The sequence below is a fragment of the Oncorhynchus masou genome, chromosome 19, assembly GCF_036934945.1.
Source record: "Oncorhynchus masou masou isolate Uvic2021 chromosome 19, UVic_Omas_1.1, whole genome shotgun sequence".
Lineage (NCBI taxonomy): Eukaryota > Metazoa > Chordata > Actinopteri > Salmoniformes > Salmonidae > Oncorhynchus > Oncorhynchus masou.
In genome coordinates, this window is record NC_088230.1 from 39,700,785 (window position 1) to 39,726,983 (window position 26,199).

At 45.0% G+C, this 26,199-nt stretch overlaps 1 protein-coding gene across 1 annotated transcript in view; it reads right to left on the reverse strand.

Annotated features, from left to right (window-relative positions):
- Positions 1-26,199, reverse strand: part of emilin1a (elastin microfibril interfacer 1a) — a 65,443-nt gene that overhangs the window by 36,003 nt on the left and 3,241 nt on the right. The window contains 1 exon segment of the mRNA XM_064925780.1: positions 1,347-1,466. Coding sequence (XP_064781852.1) covers positions 1,347-1,466 — 120 coding nt within the window.

Genomic DNA, 26,199 nt, shown 5'->3' on the forward strand with positions numbered 1-26,199 from the left:
TTGCCACAAGAAAAGTTCAACCAGTGAAGAACAAACACCACTGTAAATACAACCCATATTTATGTTTATTTACTTCCCTTCTGTACTTTAACTATTTGCACATCATTACAACACTGTATATAGACATAATATGACATTTGAAATGTCTTTATTCTTTTAGAACTTTTGTGAGTGTAATGTTTATCGTTATTTATTCTTGTTTATTTATTATCTACTTCACTTGCTTTGACAATGTTAACACATGTTTCCCCATGCTAATACAGCCCCTTGAGAGATAGAGAGAGAGAGAGAGAGAGAGAGAGAGAGAGAGAGAGAGAGAGAGAGAGAGAGAGAGAGAGAGAGAGAGAGAGACAGCACAAAGTATTTGAAAACAAATCCAATTTTGATGACCTCCCATATCTACTGGGAGAAATTCCAGTGTGCATCACAGCAGCAAGATTTGTGACCTGTTGCCACGAGAAAAGGGCAACCAGTGAAGAACAAACACCATTGTAAATACAACCCATATTTATACTTATTTATTAAATCTTGTGTCCTTTAACCATTTGTACATTGTTAAAACACTGTATATATATAATATGACATTTGTAATGTCTTTATTGTTTTGAAACTTCTGTATGTTTACTGTTAATTTTTATTGTTTATTTCACTTTATATATTCACTTTATATATTATCTACCTTACTTGATTTGGCAATGTTAACACATGTTTCCCATGCCAATAAAGCCCTTGATTGAATTGGAGAGAGAGAGAGAGAGAGAGAGAGAGAGAGACAGAGAGAGAGACAGAGAGAGAGAGAGAGAGAAGAGAGAAAGCAAGAGAGAAGAGAGAGACGAGAGACAGATACAGAGACAGAGAGAGAGAGACGAGAGCGATGGAGAGAGAGAGAGAGAGAGAGACAGAGAGAGAGACAGAGAGAGAGAGAGAGAGAGAGAGAGAGAGAGAGAGAGAGAGAGAGAGAGAGAGAGAGAGAAAGCAAGAGAGAAGAGAGAGACGAGAGACAGATACAGAGACAGAGAGAGACAGATGGAGAGAGAGAGAGAGACAGAGAGAGAGACAGAGAGAGAGACGAGAGCGATAGAGAGAGAGAGAGAGACAGATACAGAGACAGAGAGAGAGAGATGAGAGCGATGGAGAGAGAGAGAGAGAGAGACAGAGAGAGAGACAGAGAGAGAGAGAGAGAGAGAGAGAGAGAGAGAGAGAGACAGAGAGAGAGAGAGATAGAGAGACAGAGAGAGAGACAGAGAGAGAGACAGAGACAGATACAGAGACAGAGAGAGAGAGACGAGAGCAATGGAGAGAGAGAGAGAGAGAGAGAGAGAGAGAGAGAGAGAAGAGAGACTCACGCCATCACTCTGGAACACTGTCCCCAGGAACATCTCTGGTAGTCTGGCTTCACGTACGTCTCCACCCCGTCCTCCATTACACAGCTGATGGTGCGTGTCACCACGTAAGCACACCAGTTCCTGGAAGGAAATACACACAGATGCCACCCTGTAAGCACACCAGTTCCTGGAAGGCAATGCAAGCAGATGCCAGATGAGTCACTTAGTCAGTGTGTTACTATTGGCAGAAGAATTGTATTAGAATGTTCAGAAAAGAATAATAAACGAGTGGGAAGTTCGATGTTCTTGATTCCACATAAGATCATACACACATGCATGCCTGGGATATGTGGACACACACACACAGACAGACTGACAAACACACCCTTCCCTAGCCCCCAGAGGGTTCAGGGAGTCTATCTGTCCCCCTCAGATGACCCTGGATAAGATTGAGGAGACACAGCTAGATTTAAGACACAGTCAACCTTTTGTCCCAGGGAGACAGTCCTGTTATCTTATCATTTTCATATCATGACCCCAGTCCTCCTCTATAGTAAAATACTCCACACACTCGGTCCTCTATAGTAAACTACCCCACTCAGTCCTCCTCTATAGTAAACTACCACACTCAGTCCTCTTCTGTAGTAAACAACCCCACTCAGTCCTCCTCTATAGTAAACTACCCCACTCAGTCCTCCTCTATAGTAAACTACTCCACTCAGTCCTCCATAGTAAACTACCTCACTCAGTCCAGTCATCCTCTATAGTAAACTACCCCACTCAGTCATCCTCCACAGTAAACTACCCCACTCAGTCCTCCTCCATAGTAAACTACCCCACTCAGTCCTCTTCTATAGTAAACAACCCCACTCAGTCCTCCTCTATAGTAAACTACTCCACTCAGTCCTCCATAGTAAACTACCTCACTCAGTCCAGTCATCCTCTATAGTAAACTACCCCACTCAGTCCTCCTCCATAGTAAACTACCCCACTCAGTCCTCCTCTATAGTAAACTACCCCACTCAGTCCTCCTCCATAGTAAACTACCCCACTCAGTCATCCTCCATAGTAAACTACCCCACTCAGTCCTCCTCTATAGTAAACTACCCCACTCAGTCCTCCTCTATAGTAAACTACCCCACTCAGTCCTCCTCTATAGTAAACTACCCCACTCAGTCCTCCTCCATAGTAAACTACCTTACTCAGTCCAGTCCTCCTCTATAGAAAACTACCCCACTCAGTCCTCCTCTATAGTAAACTACCCCACTCAGTCCTCCTCCATAGTAAACTACCACACTCAGTCCAGTCCTCCTCTATAGAAAACTACCCCACTCAGTCCTCCTCCATAGTAAACTACCCCACTCAGTCCTCCTCCATAGTAAACTACCCCACTCAGTCCTCCTCTATAGTAACCTACCCCACTCAGTCCTCCTCTATAGTAAACTACCCCACTCAGTCCTCCTCTATAGTAAACTACCCCACTCAGTCCTCCTCTATAGTAAACTACCCCACTCAGTCCTCCTCTATAGTAAACTACCCCACTCAGTCCTCCTCTATAGTAAACTACCCCACTCAGTCCTCCTCCATAGTAAACTACCCCACTCAGTCATCCTCCATAGTAAACTACCCCACTCAGTCCTCCTCTATAGTAAACTACCCCACTCAGTCCTCCTCTATAGTAAACTACCACACTCAGTCCTCCTCTATAGTAAACTACCCCACTCAGTCCTCCTCCATAGTAAACTACCCCACTCAGTCCAGTCCTCCTCTATAGTAAACTACCCCACTCAGTCCTCCTCTATAGTAAACTACCCCACTCAGTCCTCCTCTATAGTAAACTACCCCACTCAGTCCTCCTCCATAGTAAACTACCCCACTCAGTCCTCCTCTATAGTAAACTACCCCACTCAGTCCTCCTCTATAGTAAACTACCCCACTCAGTCCTCCTCCATAGTAAACTACCTTACTCAGTCCAGTCCTCCTCTATAGTAAACTACCCCACTCAGTCCTCCTCTATAGTAAACTACCCCACTCAGTCCTCCTCCATAGTAAACTACCCCACTCAGTCCAGTCCTCCTCATAGTAAACTACCCCACTCAGTCCTCCTCTCCATAGTAAACTACCCCACTCAGTCCTCCTCCATAGTAAACTACCCCACTCAGTCCAGTCCTCCTCTATAGTAAACTACCCCACTCAGTCCTCCTCTATAGTAAACTACCCCACTCAGTCCTCCTCCATAGTAAACTACCCCACTCAGTCCAGTCCTCCTCTATAGTAAACTACCCACTCAGTCCTCCTCCATAGTAAACTACCCCACTCAGTCCTCCTCCATAGTAAACTACCCCACTCAGTCCAGTCCTCCTCTATAGTAAACTACCACACTCAGTCCTCCTCCTATAGTAAACTACCCCACTCAGTCCTCCTCCATAGTAAACTACCCCACCCAGTCCAGTCCTCCTCTATAGTAAACTACCCCACTCAGTCCTCCTCATAGTAAACTACCCCACTCAGTCCTCCTCCATAGTAAACTACCCCTCAGTCCAATCCTTCTCTATAGTAAACTACCCCACTCAGTCCTCCTCTATAGTAAACTACCCCACTCAGTCCTCCTCTATAGTAAACTACCCCACTCAGTCCTCCTCCATAGTAAACTACCCCACTCAGTCCAGTCCTCCTCCATAGTAAACTACCCCACTCAGTCCTCCTCCATAGTAAACTACCCCACTCAGTCCTCCTCCTCTATAGTAAACTACCCCACTCAGTCCTCCTCTATAGTAAACTACCCCACTCAGTCCTCCTCCATAGTAAACTACCCCTCACTCCAATCCTTCTCTATAGTAAACTACCCCACTCAGTCCTCCTCTATAGTAAACTACCCCACTCAGTCCTCCTCTATAGCAAACTACCCCACCCCTTCTCCTCTATAGTAAACTACCCCACTCAGTCCTCCTCTATAGTAAACTACCCCACTCAGTCCTCCTCTATAGTAAACTACCCCACTCAGTCCTCCTCTATAGTAAACTACCCCACTCAGTCCTCCTCTATAGTAAACTACCCCACTCAGTCCTCCTCTATAGTAAACTACCCCACTCAGTCCTCCTCCTCATAGTAAACTACCCCACTCAGTCCTCCTCCATAGTAAACTACCCCACTCAGTCCTCCTCTATAGTAAACTACCCCACTCAGTCCTCCTCTATAGTAAACTACCCCACTCAGTCCTCCTCCATAGTAAACTACCCCACTCAGTCCTCCTCTATAGTAAACTACCACACTCAGTCCTCTTCTATAGTAAACAACCCCACTCAGTCCTCCTCTATAGTAAACTACCCCACTCAGTCCTCCTCTCTATAGTAAACTACCCCACTCAGTCCTCCTCTATAGTAAACTACCCCACTCAGTCCAGTCCTCCATAGTAAACTACCCCACTCAGTCCAGTCCTCCTCCATAGTAAACTACCCCACTCAGTCCAGTCCTCCTCTATAGTAAACTACCCCACTCAGTCCTCCTCCATAGTAAACTACCCCACTCAGTCCTCCAATATAGTAAACTACCACACTCAGTCCTCTTCTATAGTAAACAACCCCACTCAGTCCTCCTCTATAGTAAACTACCTCACTCAGTCCAGTCCTCCTCTATAGTAAACTACCCCACTCAGTCCTCCTCTATAGTAAACTACCCCACTCAGTCCTCCTCCATAGTAAACTACCCCACTCAGTCCAGTCCTCCTCTATAGTAAACTACCACACTCAGTCCTCCTCTATAGTAAACTACCCCACTCAGTCCTCCTCCATAGTAAACTACCCCACCCAGTCCAGTCCTCCTCTATAGTAAACTACCCCACTCAGTCCTCCTCTATAGTAAACTACCCCACTCAGTCCTCCTCCATAGTAAACTACCCCTCAGTCCAATCCTTCTCTATAGTAAACTACCCCACTCAGTCCTCCTCTATAGCAAACTACCCCACCCCTTCTCCTCTATAGTAAACTACCCCACTCAGTCCTCCTCTATAGTAAACTACCCCACTCAGTCCTCCTCCATAGTAAACTACCCCACCCAGTCCAGTCCTCCTCTATAGTAAACTACCCCACTCAGTCCTCCTCTATAGTAAACTACCCCACTCAGTCCTCCTCCATAGTAAACTACCCCTCAGTCCAATCCTTCTCTATAGTAAACTACCCCACTCAGTCCTCCTCTATAGTAAACTACCCCACTCAGTCCTCCTCCATAGTAAACTACCCCACCCAGTCCAGTTCTCCTCTATAGTAAACTACCCCACTCAGTCCTCCTCTATAGTAAACTACTCCACTCAGTCCTCCTCCATAGTAAACTACCCCTCAGTCCAATCCTTCTCTATAGTAAACTACCCCACTCAGTCCTCCTCTATAGTAAACTACCCCACTCAGTCCTCCTCTATAGCAAACTACCCCACCCCTTCTCCTCTATAGTAAACTACCCCACTCAGTCCTCCTCTATAGTAAACTACCCCACTCAGTCCTCCTCTATAGTAAACTACCCCACTCAGTCCTCCTCTATAGTAAACTACCCCACTCAGTCCAGTCTTCCTCCACTACTTCTTTGGCAGTGATTCCAGCCAATTAGTGTCTCGGGTCCATTAGACTCTGGCCTTGGAACTGGAACACGGACAAACAGTTCCTTGTTACAGGAATCTCCAACAGCATCTTCTCTCTCCATGATGTTAAACACCTTGATCCACCCCAACTCTCCTCTGACTCCTCCATTCCTGTGTCTGAATGGGTTTACCCCTGTCTCTCTCTCTCTCTCTCTCTCTCTCTCTCTCTCTCTCTCTCTCTCTGTCTCTCTCTCTCTCTCTCTCTCTCTCTCTCTCTCTCTCTCTCTCTCTCTCTCTCTCTCTCTCTCTCTCTCTCTCTCTCTCTCTCTCTCTCTCTCTCTCTCTCTCTCTCTCTCTGTCTCTCTCTCTCTCTCTGTCTCTCTCTCTCTCTCTCTCTCTCTCTCTCTCTCTCTCTCTCTCTCTCTCTCTCTCTCTCTCTTCTGACTCTCTGTCTCTCTCTCTCTCTCTCTCTCTCTCTCTCTCTCTCTCTCTTCTGACTCTCTGTCTCTCTCTGTCTCTCTCTCTCTCTCTCTCTCTCTTTCTGACTCTCTCTCTGTCTCTCTCTCTCTCTCTCTCTCTCTCTCTCTCTCTCTGTCTCTCTCTCTCTCTCTCTCTCTCTCTCTCTCTCTCTGTCTCTGTCTCTCTCTCTCTCTCTCTCTCTCTCTCTCTCTCTCTCTCTCCTCTCTCTCTCTCTCTCTCTCTCTCTCTCTCTCTCTCTCTCTCTCTCTCTCTCTCTCTCTCTCTCTCTCTCTCTCTCTCTCTGTCTCTCTCTCTGTCTCTCTCTCTCTCCCCCCACTCTCTCTCTCTCCCTCGCTCTCTCTCTTTCTCCCCCTTTCCCCCTCTCTCTCCCTCTCCTTCTATCTCTCTGCCCCTCGCTCTCTTTCTCTACCCCTCTCCCCCTCTCTTTCTCTCCACCCTGGCTCTCTCTCTCCCCCTTTCTCTCCCCTTCTCTCTCTCTCTCTCTCCCCCCTCTCTATCCCCTCCCCATTCTCTCTCTCCCCCCTCACTCTCCTTCCCTGCTCTCTCTCCCTCCCCCTCTCTCTCTCAATTCAATACAAGGGGCTATATTGGCATGTGAAACATGTGTTAACATTGCCAAAGCAAGTGAAGTAGACAATAAACAAAAATGAAAAAAACTATAAAAATGAACAATAAACAAGAATAAATAACGATAAACATTACACTCACAGAAGTTCCAAAAAGAATAAAGACATTTCAAATGTGATATTATGTCTATATACAGTGTTGTAATGATGTGCAAATAGTTAAAGTACAAAAAGGAAGTAAATAAACATAAATATGGGTTGTATTTACAATGGTGTTTGTTCTTCACTGGTTGCCCTTTTATTGTGGCAACAGGTCACACATCTTGCTGCTGTGATGGCATACTGTGATATTTCACCCAGCAGATATGGGAGTTTATCAAATATTGGTTTGTTTTTTAATCATTTTTGGATCTGTGTAATCTGAGGTAAATATGTGTCTCTAATATGGTCATACATTTGGCAGGAGGTTAGGAAGTGCAGCTCAGTTTCCACCTCATTTTGTGGGCAGTGTGCACATAGCCGGTCTTTTCTTGAGAGCCAGGTCTGCCTACAGGGGCTTTTCTCAATAGCAAGGCTATGCTCACTAAGTCTGTACATAGTCAAAGCTTTCCTTAATTTTGGGTCAGTCACAGTGGTCAGGTATTCTGCCACTGTGTACTCTCTGTTTAGGGCCAAATAGATTTATAGTTTGCTCTCACCCTCTCTCACTCCCACTCTCAGTCTCTCTCTCACTCACTCCCATCCTCTATCGCGCTCACTCCCACTCCCAGCCTCTCTTTCTCCCACTCCCAGCCTCTCTCTCACTCCCACTCCCAGCCTCTCTTTCTCCCACTCCCAGCCTCTCTCACTCCCACTCCCAGCCTCTCTCTCTCTCACTCCCAGCCTCTCTCTCTCACTCCCACTCCCAGCCTCTCGTTCTCACACTCCCAGTCTCTCTCACTCCCATTCTCAGCCTCTCGCTCTCACTCTCCCACCCCCAGCCTCTCTCTCTCTCACTCCAACTCCCAGCCTCTCTCTCTCTCACTCCCACTCCCACTCCCAGCCTCTCTCTCTCTCTCTCTCTCTCTCTCTCTCTCTCCCAGCCTCTATATCTCTCACTCCACTCCCAGCCCTTCTCTCTCTCACACCCAGCCCCGCACTCTCTCACTCCCACTCCCAGCCTCTCTCTCTCCCACTCCCAGCCTCTCTCTCTCTCTCACTCCCAGCCTCTCTCTCCCTCACTCCCAGACTCTCTCTCTCACTCCCAGCCTCTCTCTCTCTCACTACCAGCCTCTCTCCTTCTCACTCCCACTCCCAGCCTCTCTCTCTCCCACTCCCAGCCTCTCTCTCTCTCACTCCCAGCCTCTCTCTCTCTCACTCTCACTCCCAGCCTCTCTCTCTCCCACTCCCAGCCTCTCTCTCTCTCACTCTCACTCCCAGCCTCTCTCTCTCTCTCCCTCACTCCCAGCCCCTCTCTCTCTAGCATGAAATTCTACATTCAGACAACTGTGTTCCAATAAAAATATTAATGAATCCAGATATCCAGGGTGAAATCACTCACCGCTGTAGAAAACCCCCCATCAAAGACATGGAGCCGGACTGTTATTTGTTTTTCCAGACAGTCTACTTGCTGGGGATTTATGGTTCTTTGAAATTCAGAAATTATATCTGAAGAAATTCCAGCCACTATAAACAACTAACTATTTTCGGTCTGAGTAACCCAAGCATGCGACAATATATTTGAAAGAGAAATTATTAAATGTTTAATGTTTACTGTTGAGCTGTTTGACGTTGTCAGCCTCTGTCTACTCTAGGGACATTCTGCAGCACATCTAATGGCAGGGGTTTAGTAGCTGAATGACCCCTGGGAGGGGTTTAGTAGGTGAATGACCCCTGGGAGGGGTATAGTAGCTGACTGACCCCTGGGAGGGGTTTAGTAGCTGAATGACCCCTGGGAAGGGTTTAGTAGGTGAATGACCCCTGGGAGGGGTATAGTAGGTGAATGACCCCTGGGAGGGGTTTAGTAGGTGAATGACCCCTGGGAGGGGTTTAGTAGCTGAATGACCCCTGGGAGGGGTATAGTAGCTGAATGACCCCTGGGAGGGGTTTAGTATCTGAACGACCCCTGGGAGGGGTTTAGTATCTGAACGACCCCTGGGAGGGGTTTAGTAGGTGAATGACCCCTGGGAAGGGTATAGTAGCTGAATGACCCCTGGGAGGGGTTTAGTATCTGAATGACCCCTGGGAGGGGTTTAGTATCTGAACGACCCCTGGGAGGGGTTTAGTAGCTGAATGACCCCTGGGAAGGGTATAGTAGCTGAATGACCCCTGGGAGGGGTTTAGTATCTGAATGACCCCTGGGAGGGGTATAGTAGCTGAATGACCCCTGGGAGGGGTTTAGTATCTGAACGACCCCTGGGAGGGGTTTAGTATCTGAACGACCCCTGGGAGGGGTTTAGTAGCTGAATGACCCCTGGGAGGGGTATAGTAGCTGAATGACCCCTGGGAAGGGTATAGTAGGTGAATGACCCCTGGGAGGGGTTTAGTATCTGAATGACCCCTGGGAGGGGTTTAGTATCTGAATGACCCCTGGGAGGGGTTTAGTATCTGAATGACCCCTGGGAGGGGTTTAGTATCTGAATGACCCCTGGGAGGGGTATAGTAGCTGAATGACCCCTGGGAGGGGTTTAGTAGCTGAATGACCCCTGGGAGGGGTTTAGTATCTGAACGACCCCTGGGAGGGGTTTAGTATCTGAATGACCCCTGGGAGGGGTTTAGTAGCTGAATGACCCCTGGGAGGGGTTTAGTATCTGAACGACCCCTGGGAGGGGTTTAGTAGCTGAATGACCCCTGGGAGGGTTTAGTAGCTGAATGACCCCTGGGAGGGGTTTAGTAGGTGAATGACCCCTGGGAGGGGTTTAGTAGCTGAACGACCCCTGGGAGGGGTTTAGTATCTGAACGACCCCTGGGAGGGGTTTAGTAGCTGAATGACCCCTGGGAGGGGTTTAGTAGCTGAATGACCCCTGGGAGGGGTTTAGTAGGTGAATGACCCCTGGGAGGGGTTTAGTAGCTGAACGACCCCTGGGAGGGGTTTAGTAGCTGAATGACCCCTGGGAGGGGTTTAGTAGCTGAATGACCCCTGGGAGGGGTTTAGTAGGTGAATGACCCCTGGGAGGGGTTTAGTAGCTGAACGACCCCTGGGAGGGGTTTAGTATCTGAACGACCCCTGGGAGGGGTTTAGTAGCTGAATGACCCCTGGGAGGGGTTTAGTAGCTGAATGACCCCTGGGAGGGGTTTAGTAGGTGAATGACCCCTGGGAGGGGTTTAGTAGCTGAACGACCCCTGGGAAGGGTATAGTAGCTGAATGACCCCTGGGAGGGGTATAGTAGCTGAATGACCCCTGGGAGGGGTTTAGTATCTGAATGACCCCTGGGAGGGGTTTAGTAGCTGAATGACCCCTGGGAAGGGTATAGTAGCTGAATGACCCCTGGGAGGGGTTTAGTATCTGAATGACCCCTGGGAAGGGTATAGTATCTGAATGACCCCTGGGAGGGGTATAGTAGCTGAATGACCCCTGGGAGGGGTTTAGTAGCTGAATGACCCCTGGGAGGGGTTTAGTATCTGAATGACCCCTGGGAGGGGTATAGTAGGTGAACGACCCCTGGGAGGGGTTTAGTAGGTGAACGACCCCTGGGAGGGGTTTAGTAGGTGAACGACCCCTGGGAGGGGTTTAGTATCTGAACGACCCCTGGGAGGGGTTTAGTATCTGAATGACCCCTGGGAGGGGTATAGTAGGTGAATGACCCCTGGGAGGGGTATAGTAGCTGAATGACCCCTGGGAGGGGTTTAGTATCTGAACGACCCCTGGGAGGGGTATAGTAGCTGACTGACCCCTGGGAGGGGTTTAGTATCTGAACGACCCCTGGGAGGGGTTTAGTAGGTGAATGACCCCTGGGAGGGGTTTAGTATCTGAACGACCCCTGGGAGGGGTTTAGTATCTGAACGACCCCTGGGAGGGGTTTAGTATCTGAATGACCCCTGGGAGGGGTATAGTAGGTGAATGACCCCTGGGAGGGGTATAGTAGGTGAATGACCCCTGGGAGGGGTATAGTAGCTGAATGACCCCTGGGAGGGGTTTAGTATCTGAACGACCCCTGGGAGGGGTTTAGTATCTGAACGACCCCTGGGAGGGGTTTAGTATCTGAACGACCCCTGGGAGGGGTATAGTAGGTGAATGACCCCTGGGAGGGGTTTAGTATCTGAATGACCCCTGGGAGGGGTTTAGTATCTGAACGACCCCTGGGAGGCGTTTAGTAGGTGAATGACCCCTGGGAGGGGTTTAGTAGGTGAATGACCCCTGGGAGGGGTTTAGTATCTGAACGAAAATATAAATTACAGGGTCAGAAGTTTTTACTAACCTTTAGGTGACCTGACCAGGAAATAAACTAGACATGCTGGCAGCTTATGACTAGGGCCCAGAGTTATTCCTGGTGGGGGGTCAGGAAAAACTCCTCCAATGTTTTATTTATTTATGTTTTGGGTCTATAATTGCTGATTCAGCATATAATTATGCTGTAAACTTCCTGCAGCTCCCTCTCCAATCCCCAAAGCTCCAATAGTCTTTACTGTGGGAGGCTATGGAGCACGAGGATGACCATACTCTCACGTTCATGCTTACTCAGATGGTTGTGTTCAGGCTGGGATCATTATGGCTTTTGTCCCAAATGGCACCCTATTCCCTATATAGTGCACTACGTTTGACCAGGGCGCATAGGAAATAAGGTGCAATTTGGTACACACCCATTATGTTCAAGTCAACCAGGGCAAAGCCTTACACCTGCCAGAGAGATCACTTCATTCCCTATTAAAAGTTACTCAAACTGAACTAAAATATACACTCAACATGCCAGTGGCGCAGAGGTCTTAGGCACGGCATCTCACGGCTAGAGGCGTCACTACAGATCCTGGTTCGATTCCCGGCTGTATCACAACTGTCTGTGATTAGGAGTCCCATAGGGCAGTGCACAATTGGCCCAGCGTCGCCCGGGTTAGGTTTTGGCCGGGTTAGGTTTTGGCCGGGTTAGGTTTTGGCCGGGTTAGGTTTTGGCCGGGTTAGGGTTTGGCCGGGTTAGGTTTTGGCCGGGGTAGGTTTTGGCCGGGGTAGGTTTTGGCCGGGTTAGGGTTTGGCCGGGTTAGGTTTTGGCCGGGTTAGGTTTTGGCCGGGTTAGGCCGTCATTGATTAAAAAATAATTTGTTCTTATTAACTGACTTGCCTAGTTAAATAAATAAAAACTAATCTCTGATTTTACTGAGGTAAAGGTCATATAAATCAGTCAATTGAATTAAATTCATTAGGCCCGATTCTATGGATTTCACATGACTGGGCAGTGGCGCAGCCATGGGTGGGCCTGGGAGGGCATAGGCCCACCCACTGGGGAGCCAGACCCAGCCAATCAGAATGAGTGTTTCCCCACAAAAGGTTTTTTATTGCAGATAGAAATATTCCTCAGTTTCATCAGCTGTCCGGTGACTGGTCTCAGACCATCCCGCAGGTGAAGAAGCCGGATGTGGTTGTGAGGCCGGTTGGACGTACTGCCAAATTCTTTAAGATGGCGTTGGAGGCGGTTTATGGTAGAGAAATGAACATTAAATTTTCTGGCAACAGCTCTGGTAGATATTCCTTCAGTCAGCATGCCAATTGCACACTCCCTCAAAACTTGAGACATCTGTGGCATTGTGTTGTGACAAAACTGTACGTTTTAAAGTGGCCTGTTAATGTCCCCAGCACAAGGTGCACCTGCGTAATCACCATGCTGTTTAATCAGCTTCTTGATATGCCACACCTGCCAGGTGGATGGATTATCTTGGCAAACGGAGAAATGCTCACTCAAAGGGATGTAAACAAATTTGTGCACAACATTTGAGAGAAATAAGCTTCTTGTACATACGGTATGGACAATTCCTGATATCTTTTATTTCAACTCATGAAATATGGGACCAACGCTTTACATGTTGCACTTATTCCTATTACGCAAAAAAACAAAGCATCCTTCACTCATGCTGCCAAACATTCCCTCGTAAAACTGACTATCCTACCGATCCTCGACTTAGGCGATGTCATTTACAAAATAGCCAACACTCTACTCAGAAAATTGGATGCAGTCTATCACAGTGCCATCCGGTTTGTCACCAAAGCCCCATATACCATCCACCACTGCGACCTGTATGCTCTCGTTGGCTGGCCTTCGCTTCATATTCGTCGCCAAACCCACTGGCTCCAGGTCATCTACAAGACCCTGCTAGGTAAAGTCCCCCCTTATCTCAGCTCACTGGTCACCATAGCAGCACCCACCCATAGCATGTAGCAAAGGATGAGAGGGTGTTCCATTCATAATTATGACTGATGAGAGGGTGTTCCATTCATAATTATGTGTGATGAGGGTGTTCCATTCATAATTATGACGTGATGAGAGGGTGTTCCATTCATGATGAATCCATTCATAATTATGCGTGATGAGAGGGTGTTCCATTCATAATTATGCGTGATGAGAGGGTGTTCCATTCATAATTATGCGTGATGAGAGGGTGTTCCATTCATAATTATGCGTGATGAGAGGGTGTTCCATTCATAATTATGACTGATGAGAGGGTGATGACTGATGAGAGGGTGTTCCATTCATAATTATGCGTGATGAGAGGGTGTTCCATTCATAATTATGACTGATGAGAGGGTGTTCCATTCATAATTATGACTGATGAGAGGGTGTTCCATTCATAATTATGACTGATGAGAGGGTGTTCCATTCATAATTACTGATGAGAGGGTGTTCCATTCATAATTATGACGTGATGAGAGGGTGTTCCATTCATAATTATGACTGATGAGAGGGTGTTCCATTCATAATTATGACGTGATGAGAGGGTGTTCCATTCATAATTATGTGATGAGAGGGTGTTCCATTCATAATTATGACTGATGAGAGGGTGTTCCATTCATAATTATGCGTGATGAGAGGGTGTTCCATTCATAATTATGACTGATGAGAGGGTGTTCCATTCATAATTATGACTGATGAGAGGGTGTTCCATTCATAATTCCATTCATAATTATGCGTGATGAGAGGGTGTTCCATTCATAATTATGACTGATGAGAGGGTGTTCCATTCATAATTATGACTGATGAGAGGGTGTTCCATTCATAATTATGACTGATGAGAGGGTGTTCCATTCATAATTATGACTGATGAGAGGGTGTTCCATTCATAATTATGCGTGATGAGAGGGTGTTCCATTCATAATTATGGCTGTTGAGAGGGTGTTCCATTCATAATTATGACTGATGAGAGGGTGTTCCATTCATAATTATGCACTATAAACTTTATTGAATTTTTGAGCCAGGAGATGACGCCATTGGTTGATTGAGCCTGCTGTCTAATCTAGAAATGCATGGAGCCGTGTTTTGTAGCAATTATTGTGGCCTTTGTGTTTTGCCAATTTGCACGATTACTCTAGTAGATATGGTTGTTCAGTAGAGCCATTGGACTTGTCTCAACAATGTATATGCCAGGACATTGCAGGATAACTGGGTTGACTCATTTTCCCTGGCTCTGTAAAGACTACAGCCTGACGGGAGTCCTACTTCATTGGTCCCACCCTCAAAAGGCAGGCTTTTCAAAATGGGAGCGATACTAGTTTACAGGTTTAATGGAAGCTACACTATGTTACCATGCACTGTCTATCTGAGACTGCTAAATAATTAGCGACAATGGCTCCTGATGATTCCTCTTACCACGAAAAGCTGGACGATTAAACATTTGTTTATGTTTTTTTTTTACATAGGAACATACAAAACTATTTATTAGAGCCAGAATACACTGAAGAGAAGTTAAGACAGAAAAAAAATTATAATTGAGACCAGCAATTATTGGCGCCAGCCTAGACCAGGACTCAGGAGGGTAAATGATAAACAAGTTATTTGCTTTGCTGTCAATAGCTAGCTAGCAATATAAGCTCTAGTTTTACACTAGGCAGTGATGTTCAGTACAGTACAATTTGGTGATTGATTCGGCCATAACGGGGTTGCTAGTACCACTACAAGGCAAGCTAGCCAAGTTTAGCTAGCTAGCTAGCTGTGCATTTGGAATACATGACATTTACTGTAGTCTAACATTATAGCTAGCTAGCTAACTAGCCTAGCTAGCCTCAGTGCCTCTCAAGGAGACGCGTTCTGTCTCCTAGAGATTAACGTACTTTAGTGTGAAAAGTGAAAATCAATCCCAGAACAACAGCAAAGGACCTTGTGAAGATGCAGGAGGAAACAGGTACAAATGTATCTATATCCACAGTAAAATGAGTCCTATATCGACATAACCTGAAAGGCCGCTGAGCAAGGAAGAAGCCACTGCTCCAAAAACGGCATAAAAAAATCCAGACTACGGTTTGCAACTGCACATGGAGACAAAGATTGTACTTTTTGGAGAAATGTCCTCTGGTCTGATGAAACAAAAATAGAACTGTTTGGCCATAATGACCATCGTTATGTTTTGGAGAAAAAAAGAGGCTTGCAAGCCTAAGAACACCATCCCAACCATGAAGCCCGGGGGTGCCAGCATCATATTGTGGGGGTGCTTTGCTGCAGGAGGGACTGGTGCACTTCACAAAATAGATGGCATCATGAGGACGAGAATTATGTGGATATATTGAAGCAACTTCTTAAAGCTTGGTCGCAAACAGGTCTTCCAAATGGACATTGAACCCAAGCATACTTGCAAGCAAAGTTGTGGCAAAATGGCAAGGTATCGGAGTGGCCATCACAAAGCCCTGACCTCAAGCCTATAGAAACTTTGTGGGCAGAACTGTTAAAGCGTGTGCAAGCAAGGAGGCCAACAAACCTGACTCAGTTACACCAGCTCAGTCAGCAGGAATGGGACAAAATTCACCCAACTTATTGTGGGAAGCTTGTGGAAGGCTCCTCGAAATGTTTGACCCAAGTTAAAAAATTTAAAGGCAATGCTACCAAATACTATTTGAGTGTACGTAAACTTCTGACCCATTGGGAATGTGATGAAAGAAATTAAAGTTGAAATGAATCATTCTCTCTACTATTATTCAGACATTTCACATTCTTAAAATAAAGTGGTGATTCTAACTGACCTAAGACAGGGAATTGTTATTAGGATTAAATGTCAGGAATTGTGCAAAACTTGAGTTTAAATGTATTAAGCTAAGGTGTATGTGTCACGATCGTCGTAAGGAGCGGACCAAAATGCAGCGTGGTGTGTGTTCATGATGATTTTTTAATTAAAGAAAGCACTGAACACTGAATACAAACTATACAAAACAATAAACTAATAACGACCGTGACGCTATAATGAGAACTGTGCTGACACAAGCAACTAACATAGACAATCACCCACAAACAAACAGTGAAACCCAGGCTACCTAAGTATGATTCTCAATCAGAGACAACTAATGACACCTGCCTCTGATTGAGAACCATACTTAGGCCGAAACATACAAATCCCCAAATCATAGAAAAACAAACATAGACTGCCCACCCCAACTCACGCCCTGACCATACTAAATAATGACAAAACAAAGGAAATAAAGGTCAGAACGTGACAGTATGTAAATTTCCGACTTCAACTGTATTTGCTATAGTCACAGACTAATCTACTGTTTCATTGAAACATGTTTACTTGCCAACCAACTCAAGTTTTAATGATACACCAACTCCCTCCGTCATTTGTTTTAGCAGTATGACTGGAGCTAGTTTATCCAAATAAGTTTCATGAATCACAATGAATTGATTCAAAAGTTAAAGTTAACACTTTATTGGTTTCTGATGCAACTGGAGTCATTTAGTCACTTGTCAGTACGCTTGTAAAAACAAAATCTCTATTTTCTCAAATTTTCACTACTTTTGCACATTTTTAATACTGAACGTTTTCAGATCTTCAACCAAAACCTAATATTAGATAAAGGGGAACCTGAGGGGAACAAATAACACAACATTGACATACTTCATGTATTTCATAAACAAAGTTATGCAACACCCAATGCCCCTGTGTGAAAAAGTAATTGTCCTCGTATACACTCAATAACTATGACTCCAACCAAACACTTCCTGTAGTTGTTGATCGGTCTCTCATACTGCTGTGGAGGAATTTTGGCCCACTCTTCCATACAGTACTACTGTAACTCAGCGACATTTTGTGGGCTTTCAAGCATGACCTGCTCGTTTCAAGTCCTGCCACAACATCTCCATTGGGAATATGTCTTGACTTTGACTAGTCCATTCCAAAACTTCAAATCTGTGGCTTTTTAGCCATTTTCATGTAGACTTGATTGTGTGTTTTGGATCATTGTCTTGCTGCATGACCCAGCTGTGCTTCAGCTTCAGCTCACAGACAGATGGGCCTGACATTCTTCTATAGAAATATCTGATACAGAGAAGAATTTATGGCTCCTTCTATTAAGGCAAGTCATCCAGGTCCTTGGGCAGCAAAGCATCCCCAAACCATCACACTACCACCACCATGCTTGACCGTTGGTATGAGGTTCTTACTGTGGAATGTAGTGTTTTGGTTTTCTCCAGACATAATGGGACCCATGTCATCCAAAAAAGTTATAATTTTGACTCATCTGTCCATAGAACATAACTTCCAAGAGTCTCGATGATGGCCAGAACACAACATCTCAATAAAGTCTACTTGTTTTGGGGTAATGGCACCTGGTTTAGCGGGCTTTGGAGCTGTGGCGATGTTGGCAGGGATGTTGAGTTTTGGGAGCTGTGACTCTTTGTTGTAGACAACCGTCTGGTCGTTTTCTGCACTCCACAGTCAGGTGGACAAGCCTCTCGTACACTTTCTTAACCACCATCTGCTTTGGAAGAAGATTAGTTTCTACTGCAAGTCCCCTGGAAAGACATGAAGCCTGATCATGAGGATGTGGAACACATGAAGACTTATCATGAGGATGTGGAACACATGAAGCCTGATCATGAGGATGTGGAAACATGAAGCCTGATCATGAGGATGTGGAACACATGAAGCCTGATCATGAGGATGTGGAACACATGAAGCCTGATCATGAGGATGTGGAACACATGAAGCCTGATCATGAGGATGTGTTAAACATGAAGCCTGATCATGAGGATGTGTTAAACATGAAGCCTGATCCTGAGGATGTGGAACACCTGAAGCCTGATCATGAGGATGTGTTAAACATGAAGCCTGATCATGAGGATGTGGAACACATGAAGCCTGATCATGAGGATGTGGAACACATGAAGCCTGATTATGAGGATGTGGAACACATGAAGCCTGATCATGAGGATGTGGAACACATGAAGCCTGATCATGAGGATGTGGAACACATGAAGCCTGATCATGAGGATGTGTTAAACATGAAGCCTGATCATGAGGATGTGTTAAACATGAAGCCTGATCATGAGGATGTGTTAAACATAAAGCCTGATCATGAGGATGTGTTAAACATGAAGCCTGATCATGAGGATGTGGAACATATGAAGCCTGATTATGAGGATGTGTTAAACATGAAGCCTGATCATGAGGATGTGGAACACATGAAGCCTGATCATGAGGATGTGGAACACATGAAGCCTGATCATGAGGATGTGGAACACATGAAGCCTGATCATGAGGATGTGTTAAACATGAAGCCTGATCATGAGGATGTGGAACACATGAAGCCTGATCATGAGGATGTGGAACACATGAAGCCTGATCATGAGGATGTGTTAAACATGAAGCCTGATCATGAGGATGTGGAACACATGAAGCCTGATCATGAGGATGTGTTAAACATGAAGCCTGATCATGAGGATGTGGAACACATGAAGCCTGATCATGAGGATGTGTTAAACATGAAGCCTGATCATGAGGGTGTGGAACACATGAAGCCTGATCATGAGGATGTGGAACACATGAAGCCTGATCATGAGGATGTGGAACACATGAAGCCTGATCATGAGGATGTGGAACACATGAAGCCTGATCATGAGGATGTGGAACACATGAAGCCTGATCATGAGGATGTGTTAAACATGAAGCCTGATCATGAGGGTGTTAAACATGAAGCCTGATCATGAGGATGTGTTAAACATGAAGCCTGATCATGAGGATGTGGAAAACATGAAGCCTGATCATGAGGATGTGGAACACATGAAGCCTGATCATGAGGATGTGGAACACATGAAGCCTGATCATGAGGATGTGGAACACATGAAGCCTGATCATGAGGATGTGTTAAACATGAAGCCTGATCATGAGGATGTGGAACACATGAAGCCTGATCATGAGGATGTGGAAACATGAAGCCTGATCATGATGATGTGGAACACATGAAGCCTGATCATGAGGATGTGTTACCATACAAGAAACCATGTTCATCTGTAAACAAAAACAACAACAAAAATGTTACAGTAGACTGGTATGTGTTTTGTTACTCAGGGTCAATAATGGGGTGTTGAGTTGGGCTGTTACCCAAGATGTGAAAAGTTTGAGGGGGGGGGTTTGACTTGTAGACAGTCTAGTTATGTATTTTTGTGTATGAGCGCCTACAGTTGTGCTGTTGAGGAGAACACTGTCAACAACATAGTGGATAGGCTAGAAGAGCACACTAACAGCCTGTCTCCCTCATGCCAAACAACTGGCTACATGGGTGTGACAAGTTTGAAGAAACACTTGGCTTGTGTGATTTTGTTTTCTCAAGAGGCGATTGTGCTTTCATAAATACATTTGGCTGGCCTGGCTTATTTCAAAGTCAGATGATGTTGATCTTGAGTTCATTCCAGGGTGAAAGCTTTCATCCAATGTGTCTGCAGGATCTGTACAACTGAAGCTGGTGTCCAGGTCAGTAGCAGGATTAGTCTGTGGGACACACAGTAGTCAGTGAATATCCAACATGTTACTACATTGTCCCCATCAATACACACTCAAACAAGGTACTATACCCACCCACACATCTCGTGTCAATAGTTCATGCACACACACCTTCACACACACAATACCCACCCCAAACAGACACAGGTCAGTCAATTTTCTCTTCAAGCCTTGCATGGACAATCAACTAAGCCTCCAAAAATACAGAGAAAACTACAGTGGAAGTTATAGCCTACTTGTAAACACCCCAACTATGACAATAAGACACAGATCATGTTTATGCCTATAGTTCCAGTATATTTACTTGCTCATAATGGATCATGATGGAAAGATTTTGTAGATTTTAGTATGTTTTTAGAAGGTGACTTACACTAAGTTCCCTGTGCTGAGCTTGAAGGTTGACGCCTCGGCAGATGTTGATGGGATCAGACTCTAAATAGAACAAATAGTCACGTTAGCCTCAGCGGTAGTCAGTAAAGCTAGCGAAGCTAACGTTAGCTTGCAAAGTTACAAATCACATCAACGGATTAGCAGCTGGCTAATTACAATTATATGCTTTGGAATGTCCAGCCAGTGTATTTTGAAAGCTAGCTAGCTAGATTTTGGTATAGATGAACAAATGTAGTTAGCTAGGTAGTTAAGTTAGCTAGTTAAGTTAGTTAGCTAGTTAAGTTATCTAGTTAGCTAGTTAAGTTAGCTAGCTAGTTGGCTAGTTAAGTTAGCTAGCTAGTTGGCTAGTTAAGTTAGCTAGTTAAGTTATCTAGTTAGCTAGTTAAGTTAGCTAGCTAGTTGGCTAGTTAAGTTAGCTATCTAGTTGGCTAGTTAAGTTAGCTAGCTAGTTGGCTAGTTAAGTTAGCTAGTTAAGTTATCTAGTTAGCTACTTAGCTAGCTAGTTAGCTACGTTACCTCAGGTCGACCTCTTTCCTGCTGATCTGATGTTGGCTGATCGGATGCCTTCCTCTTTGACGTGAAGGGGAAAATGGATGGAATAGCATCACTTTCCAAAGTTCGACGACATGGCAAACCCCATCAGCTGAGACTTCAGGTCCGTTTAGAAATCCTCATGCTGAACACTGACATTTTTTTAACAAATATTTCTAACGTCAACTGGATACACATCCACGGGGCAGCACTACGTCCTGAAATACCTATGAATTCAGAATATTCTGGTTTGCTTTAAACCAGGAAATGTAGCTGGCCCGTTTCTACCGGTGAGATGCAGAAATGCTTGTATTTGCGTGTTGGGAAGAAATGCCTTTTTTTTATTTTTTTTATTACACCTATTTTAATACCATGATAAGGGTGATATGCAGTGATATAGAGCAGCGGTGAAATGTCCCTTTAAGGTCAAATTGGTGGGAACATGGCCAACCATATTAACTAGCCCAGAATAGACTGAAGGATAGAGGAAGGTAATGCTACAACAAAGAGATGAGTGCAGAGGAATGTCAAGCCTTCTGTAGGCCGTGGGAATGCGTCCCAAATGGCACTCTGTTCCCTATTTAGTGCACTACTTTTACTATGAGACTGGTCAAAAGTAGTGTGCCGTGCGGGGAATAGGCTGCCATTTGGGACTCACACTTGATCTTACTTTAGACTTCAAGGGGGTTGCACTGTGTCCAAGAGGAATTCAATGAACTTAGAAGAGAGGAGATGATCTTTGAACTATGACCTAGAGGTCATGGCTTGGTCAGGCCCTGGTGTCCTTGTAAAGATCAGCAGGGGCTCACTCTCTTGCACACACTCTCAAAATACCTTGCAATCATCTCGGCCCCTCTTTCTCTCCATCTTTCTCTCTCTCTCTCTCTCTCCCTCTCTCTCTCTCTCTCCCTCTGTCTCTCTCTCTCTCTCTCTGTCTGTCTGTCTGTCTGTCTCTGTGTGTCTGCGTCCTCCCCCAGCAGGAAGGGTAGCCTATCCTCATCAGAGAGCGTTTCAAATTTGGGTTAATGACACTCTCTAATTGTTTAATTTTTTTAACATTTTGTCAGGAAATGCAGCTCTGTCTCAGGTTCTGCTGTTGTGCAGTGGTTGCACAGCCTTTCCTCTACAGGGAGCCAGGTTTTCCTGTGTCTAACCTTCTCAATGGCAAGGCTGTGCTCACTGAGCCTGTACTCTGTCAAGGTTTTTCTAAGGTTTTGATCAGTAACCATGGTCAAATAGTTAGCCACAGTGTACTGTTGATTTGGGGCCAGAAAGCACTGCATTTTGCTTTGTGTTTGTGTTTCCCAGTAAGCAATGTAGTTTTGTTTTGACTGTGTGTTGTAATTTGATTAATTCTGATTGATTGGATGTTCTGGTCCTGAGGCTTCAGTGTGTTAGTAGAACAGGTTTGTGAATTCTGCCCTGCATGCATAGTTTGTAGTTTCCTTAGGACATGTAGGACATGAAGGAGAATCTTATAGAACTCTGCATGCAGAGTTTCAAAGGGGTGTTTGTCCCATTGGGTGAAATCTTGTTGTGCAAGTGGACCCCACACCTCGCTGCCATAAAGTGCAATTGGTTCAATTACACATTAAATTAGTTTTAGCCAAATTGTAATAGGTATTTCAATTTGAATTTGTTTTTTAATGGCGTAGAATGCCTTGCGTGCTTTCTCTGTCAGCTCATTGACTGCATCATTAAGGTGTCCAGGTTTATTTTTAAACCTAAGTCATTATAGTGTGTGCAGTACTTCATATATTTTGTACCAATTGAGAACTTTGGTCTAATACCCTGCAATCTCTCTCTCTCTCTCTCTCTCTCTCTCTCTCTCTCTCTCTCTCTCTCTCCCTCTCTCTCTCCCTCTCTCTCTCCCGCTCTCTCTCCCTCTCTCTCTCTCTCTCTTTCTCTCTCTCTCTCTCTCTCTCTCTCTCTCTCTCTCTCTCTCTCTCTCCCCCCCTCTCTCCCTCTCTCTCTCTCTCTCCCCTCTCTCTCCCCCTCTCTCCCCCTCTCTCTCTCCCCCTCTCTCTCCCTCTCTCTCTCCCTCTCTCTCTCCCTCTCTCTCGCTCTCTCTCCCTCTCTCTCTCCCTCTCTCTCTCCCTCCCTCACTCGAGCTTGCTCTCTTACAAACACACACACACTCTCTCTCTCTAATGTCTCTGGCCTCCCTCAGACAGTTAGGGACAGCAGCTTCCGTCCAAAAACTCCCTCACTGTTTAGCCGGAGTGTTAGCTAAAATATACAATGTGTGTATGATAGCAAAGTTTGCTGACATTATTTTTATACACCTTACATCAATGCGGACAGAGGTTTTTGGGCTGAATTGTAGCCTTGTATGGAGGTGTATTTATATTTTAGGCTCTTGAAAAAAAACAGCCGATTTCTCTTTATAATCGTGGATGAGCATAGGTCTCTCAGAGGACAAAAGATCATAAATTCATTATACATTTAATTTACTATTTGTATTGTGTTTCATGTTTTGTGTGGACCCCAGGAAGAGTAGCTGCTGCTTTTGCAATGGGCAATGAGGATATAAAATAAAATAACAAAAATACCAAATACCAATTAACTTCAAGAATGAATATCATACACTACCAGTCAAAAGTTTGGACACCTACTCATTCAAGGGTTTTTCTTTATTTGAACTATTTTCTACATTGTAGAATAATGAGTGGCTCAGCGTTCTAAGGCACTGCATCTCAGTGCTTGAGGCGTCACTACAGGCCCTGGTTCGATTTCAGGCTGTATCACAACCGGCCGTGATTGGGAGTCCCATAGGGCGGTGCACAATTGGCCCAGCGTCGTCTGGGTTAGGGTTTGGCCGGGGTAGGCCGTCATTGTAAATAAGAATTTGTCATTAACTGACTTGCCTAGTTAAATAAAAATAAATAAATGAAATAGTTATATAGTTAAATAAAAATAAATAAATGAAATAACACATCATCATGTAGTAACCAAAAAAAGTATTAAACAAATCAAAATATATTTTATATTTGAGATTCTTCAAAGTAGCCACCCTTTGCCTTGATGACAGCTTTGCACACTCTTGGCATTCTCTCAACCAGCTTCATGAGGTAGTCACCTGGAATGCATCTCAATTAACAGGTGTGCCTTGTTAAAAGTGAATGCGTGGAATGCGCAATCAGTTATGTTGTGACAAGGTAGGGTTGGTATACAGAAGATAGCGCTATTTGGTAAAATACCAAGTCCATATTATGGCAAGAACAAATAAGCAAAGAGAAACGACAGTCCATCATTACTTGAAGACATGAAGGTCAGTCAATCCGTAAAATGTCAAGAACTTTTAAAGTTTCTTCAAGTGCAGTCGCAAAAACCATCAAGCGCTATGATGAAACTGGCTCTCATGAGGACCACCACAGGAAAGAAAGACCCAGAGTTACCTCTGCTGCAGAGGATAAGTTCATTAGAGTTAGCTGCACCTCAGATTGCAGCCCAAGTAAATGCTTCACAGAGTTCAAGTAACAGACACATCTCAACATCAACTGTTCAGAGGAGACTGCAGGAAACAGGCCTTCATGGTTGAATTGCTGTAAAGAAACCACCACTAAAGGACACCAATAAGAAGAGACTTACTTGTGCCAAGAAACACGAGCAATGGACAGGTGGAAATCTGCCCTTTTGGTCTGATGTGTACAAATTTGAGAATTTTGGTTCCAACCGCTGTGTCTTTGTGAGACGCAGAGTAGGTGAATGGATGATCTCTGTATGTGTGGTTCCCACCGTGAAGCATGGAGGAGGTGTGAGGGTGTGGGGGTGCTTTGGTGGTGACATTGTCGGTTATTTATTTAGAATTCAAGGCAAACTTAACCAGCATGGCTACCACGGCAGTCTGCAGTGATACGCCATACCATCTGGTTTGCGCTTAGTCCACTATAATTTGTTTTTCAACAGGACAATGACCCAACACACCTCCAGGCTGTGTACGGGCTATTTGACCAAGATGGAGGGTGATGGAGTGCTGCATCATATGACCTCAACCCAAATGAGATGGTTTGGGATGAGTTGGACCGCAGAGTGAAGGAAAAGCAGCCAACAAGTGCTCAGCATATGTGGGAACTCCTTCCAGACTGTTGGAAAAGCATTCCAGGTCAAGCTGGTTAAGAGAATGCCAAGAGTGTGCAAAGCTGTCATCAAGGCAAAAGGGTGGCTACTTTAGAAATGCTTAACACTTTTCTGGTTACTACATGACTCCATATGTGTTATTTCATAGGTTTGATGTCTTCACTATTATTCTACAATGCAGAAAATAGAAAAAGAAAGAAAGAAAAACCCTTGAATGAGTAGCTGTGTCCAAACTTCTGACTGGTACTGTATATGACACAGTCATCCTCATAAGTCAAGATGAAATCTAACTAACTGTTAACTAAATAAATTGACAGGCGAGTAGAAGAGCCCTGAGATCATGACTCATACGTTTGTAATAAATCTCTACTTATGGAACACTTCACACATCTGTCAAAACACATATCACAGTTCAAACAGATGTCTTAGCGGTAGCACAAAGGGCCAACAACATTCCTTCCCCTAACGCAGTAGCAGCCCTGGGGCCACGTCTTAAATTACACCCTATTCCCTGTCTAGTACACTACTTTTGACCAGGGCTCTGGGTTAAAAGTATGCCACTATACAGGGAGGGTGTACCGGTTGGGACACAGCCCTTGGGTTCTGGGTAGCTACTCCTCTCTCTTCTCAGTCCAGTGATTTTCACCGGGGTTAGAGACGTTTGAGTCGGATTGTCTGGCCTCCATCCCACCGACCGACACAGACTGACTACGTGACGGAGTCCAGTACTACAGTACCCAGTAGCAGAGTGTATTAAGGGGAGGCGATCAGACCCTTCAGACCATAACAGTGTTTTATATAGAGGTCAGAGGTCAGACCCGAACAGTGGTTTATATAGAGGTCAGAGGTCAGACCCGAACAGTGGTTTATATAGAGATCAGACCCTTCAGACCATAACAGTGTTTTATATAGAGGTCAGAGGTCAGACCCGAACAGTGGTTTATATAGAGATCAGACCCTTCAGACCCTAACAGTGTTTTATATAGAGAAGAGATCAGACCCTAACAGTGGTTTATATAGAGATCAGACCCTAACAGTGTTTTATATAGAGATCAGACCCTAACAGTGGTTTATATAGAGGTCAGACCCTAACAGTGTTTTATATAGAGGTCAGACCCTAACAGTGGTTTATATAGAGATCAGAGCCTAACAGTGGTTTATATAGAGGTCAGACCCTAACAGTGGTTTATATAGAGATCAGAACCTAACAGAGTTTTATATAGAGAAGAGATCAGACCCTAACAGTGGTTTATATAGAGGTCAGACCCAAACAGAGTTTTATATAGAGAAGAGATCAGACCCTAACAGTGTTTTATATAGAGATCAGACCCTAACAGTGGTTTATATAGAGGTCAGACCCTAACAGTGTTTT